At 43.7% G+C, this 6,000-nt stretch overlaps 1 protein-coding gene across 7 annotated transcripts in view; it reads right to left on the bottom strand.

Annotated features, from left to right (window-relative positions):
- The window catches only part of ZNF280D (zinc finger protein 280D), a 118,313-nt gene that overhangs the window by 62,764 nt on the left and 49,549 nt on the right, over window positions 1-6,000 (bottom strand). For all 7 annotated transcript variants that reach the window (XM_023751614.1, XM_023751613.1, XM_023751616.1 and 4 more), the window contains 2 exons: window positions 468-638; window positions 221-330 (listed from right to left, as the gene is read on the bottom strand). In XM_023751614.1, coding sequence (XP_023607382.1) covers window positions 221-330; window positions 468-638 — 281 coding nt within the window. The remainder of the gene's footprint in view (window positions 1-220; window positions 331-467; window positions 639-6,000) is intronic.

The raw sequence follows: 6,000 nt of genomic DNA, 5'->3' as shown, positions 1-6,000 counted from the left end.
TCTAGTACATTATGATGTATATGAACTTAATTTTTTAAATTAATGATTCAGAAGGAATTCTAAAATCTATGAAAATAATCATTATGCATATAAATTTTTACGTTATATGGAAATATCAATAGTAAATTTCTTATCTAAATAACTGAACCATTAATTACTATAAATCAACATTTTTAGGGATTTGCAAACCTTTTCAAAATCAAACAATGAAAAGTTTTACCTTCATGTGATTTTTCAAAGGATCCAAAAGATTGAAATGAATATTGCACTTTGGACAAGCTCTTGGAAAAGGTGTTCCATTTTTAGATTGATTTGATGAGTTATTTGTACCTAAAATAAAGTCAAAATATATGGTTCAAGATATATCACTTTTTAACCTTAAATAACCACTAACAGTTTGTAAATTTACTACAATTTCTAAATTGTATGTATATATTTCTTTTTTACATGCCACATTTCATATTTACCTTTTGATGACATAGCCTGGGGAGATGTCACTGAAAGAGACTTAGCTGAAGGAAATACAGCTGAGGAATTTGCTCCAGAAACACTTTCACTGGGCTTAGACTTTTTTGGATTAACATTGATTACTTCAGAAGTACAAGGACGTTTTGGAAATAACGAACTTTCATTCACACCTACAATAATTTAAACAGTGGAAAAAATATTTTTAAACACTTTAGAATATTGCTTATAATTAAATAAAAATACTTTGCAGCTAAAGTAAAGGCATTATAATTGAATTATCTCAAAAATGACAATAAATCATAGAAACTGATGTGATCAAGTCAGGGAAATTATGCAAACATCTATATATACTCAAATAATTCATAAAATAATCTTTCTATGCAAGAAAATATGACTTGAGAAAGACATACAGGAGAAACCAAGATGGCGGCATAGGTAAACACCGGAGATTGCTGCCTCGCACAACCACTTCAAAAATACAACTAAAAGACGGAACAGACATCATCCAGAACCACAGGAAGGCCGGCTGAGTGGAAATTCTACAACTAGAAGGAAAGAGAAAAGCATACAGAGACTCAGAGAGGTGCGGTTCGGAAGTAAAATACAAAGGTGCGGAGGTGCATTTGGAGAGGGCTGGCGGCTGAGGACACGATTGTCTTTTTCAATCGGGAGGGAGTCTCAGGCTCTGAGCTCCAGTTCCGGGCGAATCTCTGGGGACCCAGACTCATACGGGAGAAACGGGACTGTCTGGCATCGGTCAGAACTCGAGGGCAGCTTTCTCTCGGAGGCACTCGCAGCGATTGCTAGTGCCTCTGAAGGCAAGACTGAGAGCAGCCATACTACTCGCTCCGCCCACCCTGTTGATCCCCTGGGACCCCACCCCGCCCAAGCCGTGCACGGAGGCTTTTGCATATGAAAGGCCTGGCCTTTTGTAATCTGAAAATAACTTAACAAACTGCAGCTGCCCCAAGGCCCCAGGGCAACTTGAATTGCTTTACAGCTGGCTTCTGCTGGGTAGGCTCAGGCAGAGGCTAGATTAGCACCTCCTTAGATCCAAGAGCCAGTGTCCCCAGTGGTCAGAGTGGGACCATCCAATTACAACTCCTCAGATCTATAAGGGACACACTCAGGGGGCAGACTCAGTGAGCACCAAAGCCCCACTGAAGCAAGTCTTGCCTCATAAGGGTATCTTCAGCATAGAAGTTCTCCCACCATAGACACAGCTGATTCTCACAGCCAATTGGCCTGGAGGTCAAATCCTCCCAGTGTTACCTACAACAATCAAGGCTTAACTACAACAAGACTGTGCACAAAGCCCACAAGGGGGTGCACCAAGAGTGTCTACCTCAGGTAATTGGGGAGGCTGAGCCACTGGGCCCTATAGGACACTTAGCACAGAAAGCCACTCTATCGACACAGCGAAGCATAAAAAATGCAGAGACAAAGAAACAGGACACAAATGACAGAAATGGAGGAAAGCAAACTACTGGATATAGAGTTCAAATCCAAACTTTTAATGTTTTTCAAGAATTTTCTAGAAACCGCCGATAAACTCAATGAGACCCTCAAGAAATCTAGTGAGACCCTCAATGTTGTGATAAAGGACCAACTAGAAATTAAGCATACACTGACTGAAATAAAGAATATTATACAGACTCCCAACAGCAGACCAGAGGATCACAAGAATCAAGTCAAAGATTTGAAATACAAAGAAGCAAAAAAATACCCAACCGGAAAAGCAAAATGAAAAAAGAATCCAAAAATACGAAGATAGTGTAAGGAGCCTCTGGGACAGCTTCAAGCGAACCAACATTCGAATTATAGGGGTGCCAGAGGAAGAGAGAGAGCAAGATATTGAAAACCTATTTGAAGAAATAATGACAGAAAACTTCCCCTACCTGCTGAAAGGAATAGACTTCCAAGTCCAGGAAGCGCAGAGAACCCCAAACAAAAGGAATCCAAAGAGGACCACACCAAGACACATCATAATTAAAATGCCAAGAGCAAAAGACAAAGAGAGAATCCTAAAAGCAGCAAGAGAAAGAAAATCAGTTACCTACAAGGGAGTACCCATACAAATGTCAGCTGATTTCTCAACAGAAACTTTGCAGGCCAGAAGGGAGTGGCAAGAAATATTCAAAGTGATGAATACCAAGAACCTACAACCAAGACTACTTTATCCAGCAAAGCTATCATTCAGAAGTGAAGGCCAGATAAAGAGCTTCACAGATAAGAAAAAGCTAAAGGAGTTCATCACCACCAAACCAGTATTATATGAAATGCTGAAAGGTATCCTTTAAGAAGAGGAAGAAGAAGAAGAAGGTAAAGATACAAATTATGAACAACAAATACACATCTATCAACAAGTGAATCTAAAAATCAAGTGAATAAATAATCTGATGAACAGAATGAACTGGTGATTATAATAGAATCAGGGACATAGAAAGGGAATGGACTGACTATTCTTTGGGGGGAAAGGGGTGTGGAGGATGCGGGAAGAGACTGGATAAAAATCGTACACCTATGGATGAGGATAGTGGGTGGGGAGAGAGGGCGGAGGGTGGGGTGGGAACTGGGTGGAGGGGAGTTATGTGGGAAAAAAGAGGAACAAATGTAATAATCTGAACACTAAAGATTTAATTAAAAAAATAAATAAATAAATAGAAAGACAAAAAAAAGAGAAAATATGACTTTGAATAAACATATAAACAGCTACAATGAAAGAAGTCAGCCAAAATATACCAAGCAAAAAAATTAAATTAAAGCAGAGAGAATATTCCGAATTAAGTTCTTACAAATGAATTATCTTTAGATGGGTAAGGACATTAAAGTTTGTTAAAAAATTTTTCTTTTATTCTAAACATTTAGAGACCCTTTACAAACTTTTGATTTAACAACTTAAAATGTTTAATGAAAAGTTAAGTTCTTTTCCCATGTAACAAAGAAGTAGTCTATTCATGGTTTCAAGTTATATTATCTATTTATTCCAAAGTGAAATCAACTACTCTTGAATGATAATCATTCATTCATTCATACAAAAGGGCTCATAATGAAAGGAGTTAAGTTTTTAAATTATGTTCTCAGAGCTTCACGTGCTCCTCTTAGGAACTTACTGTCCTGTTATTTTTTATTAGACTGTTGCATAAAATTATGTTTGTACAAAGATTTCATTCCTAAAAAGAATTTTTAGTTTAAAAACCATCACCATAAATCTATAAAAGATATCAGTCTTATTCAGAGCATTATCAAGAGAAATGAGGATATTTAGGCCAGGTAAAAGTTCTGAAAATAACACACAACTGTACTTGGTAATAAGAATTCGAAACCTGCACATCATATTTTAATGCTCCCAACTATACACTAAAAGTAGAATAAATAAAGTAAATATATCAGAAATATCCCAGCCTTGCTCCCATAAGACTGTCAGCTAATTTATCAACAGAAACTTTGCAGGCCATAAAGGATTGTCAAGAAATATTCAAAGTGAGGAAAAGTAAAGCTATCATCCTATATAATAAAGAGCTAATATGCAAATGGTCATCATGCCCTCGCACTGGGGCCAGGGAACTGAGGCCGCACCCCCCACCCTGGCGTTGGGGCACTGAGGCCCAGCCAGGGGACCTGAGGCCACGCCCCCCACCCTGGCACTGGGGCCCTGAGGCTGGGCCAGGGGACCTGAAGCTGTGCTGCCCACCATGGCGCCAGGGTCAAGGGACCTGAGGCTGGGCCGGAGGACCTGAGGCCGCACCCCCCGCCCTGGCGCTGGGGCCCTGAGGCCGGGCCAGGGAATCTGAGGCCGCACCCTCAGCCCCAGTGCCGGGGCCAGGGGACCTGAGGCCGGGCCCCCCGCCCAGTGGGGCTTGATGGGGAGTGGGGCTGGCCGGGTCTGGGCCTTGTGCAATTTCGAGGTGTACGCAGGTGGGTGGAGACTTGACTCTGGGTCCCGAGGCACACCCCAGACTCTGACAGGAGGGAGATTTTCATATACATTTTATTTATTTTCTTTCATCTCTGACACTTCTATTATAGAGAAAGGGCAAATAGCAATATTAAAATAATTCCTCTAATTAATTCCCTTTTAATGTGCACGAATTTCGTGCAACTGGCCCCTAGTCTATATATATAAAAGCCTAAGTCAGTGGTTCTCAGCCTGTGGGTCGCGACCCCTTTGGCGGTCAAATGACCCTTTCACAGGGGTCAGCTAAGACCATCCTGCATATCAGATATTTACATTACAATTCATAACAGTAGCAACATTACAGTTATGAAGTAGCAACGAAAATAATTTTATGGTTGGGTCACAACATGAGGAACTGTATTTAAAGGGCCAGAAGGTTGAGAACCACTGGCCTAAGTGACCTTTCAACCGTTCAACTGGTAGCTATGACGTGCAATGATCACCAGGGGGCAGATACTCAATGCACAGGCACAGAAACATGAACAGACTGATGAATTTCAGAGGGGAAGGGGGAGGGCAGGAAGAGATTAACCAAAGATCTTATATGCATACTGGAGGCCCGGTGCATGGATTCGTGCAGTGGTGGGGTCCCTTGGCCTACACTGCAGGGATCGGGCCAAAACTGGCAGTCCAAGATCCCCCAAGGGGTCCCAGACTGCAAGAGGACACAGGCCAGGCCAAGGGACCCCACCAGTGCACGAATCAGTACACTGGGCCTCTAGTCCTATATAATAAAAGGCTAATATGCAAATAGACTGAACGGCGGGACATCCGAACAACCGGTCACTATGATGTGCGCTGACCAATAGGCAGCACATGCAGAACCTGGTGGGTGTCAGCCACAGGTGGCAGAGCACAGAACGTGGTGGGTGTCGGCCACGACGGGATGGTGGAGGAGGTGAGCGGAGGCGCCAGGCCAAGGCAGGGCACCAGTCACTATCATCGGGGCAAGCGTCTGGTGGTTACTGAAAATTCCACCTGGCACTCGCACCTGCTGCTGGCAGAGCCCCGCTTGCACCCACTTCTGGAGCCGCCGCTACACCCGCTACCGGTGCCAGCCCCAATCGCTTGGTGCCGTCAGCTGGAGTGGCGGCTGGCAGCCCCAATAGCCCCTCAGGGCTGCTCCACCTACCCCTGCTCCTGAGGGAAGATCTGGGCCAGCAGCTGGCTCTCACACCCGCTGCCAGTGCCAGAGCCGCCGCTGGACCCACTTGCACCCACTGCTGGCGCTGGCCCCAATCACTCCACGCCATCAGTGGGTGCAAGTGGGGCCAGAGCTGTCAGCACGTGGGAGCGGTGGCGATGGGAGCGGAGATGACGGCAGAAAGGAGACTGGGGGCCGTGGCAGGAGGGGCCAGGTGGGGGCGGGGAGGATGGACTGAGACCCGTCTGTGTCTACTGCAGCCTCGAGGCCCACAGTTCCTTTCAAGGTGCACGAATTCGTGCACTGGGCCTCTAGTTTAGAATAAAATGACAGATAAATAACTTCCCAGACAAGAAAAAGCTAAAGGAGTTCATCACCATTAAACTAGTACTATATGAAATATCTGAGTCTTGTTTAGGAAGAAAAGAAG

Source organism: Myotis lucifugus, unplaced genomic scaffold, assembly GCF_000147115.1.
Source record: "Myotis lucifugus unplaced genomic scaffold, Myoluc2.0 scaffold_23, whole genome shotgun sequence".
Taxonomy (NCBI): domain Eukaryota; kingdom Metazoa; phylum Chordata; class Mammalia; order Chiroptera; family Vespertilionidae; genus Myotis; species Myotis lucifugus.
Note: the sequence above shows the minus strand (reverse complement) of the source record. Positions and strands in the feature narration are given on the sequence as shown.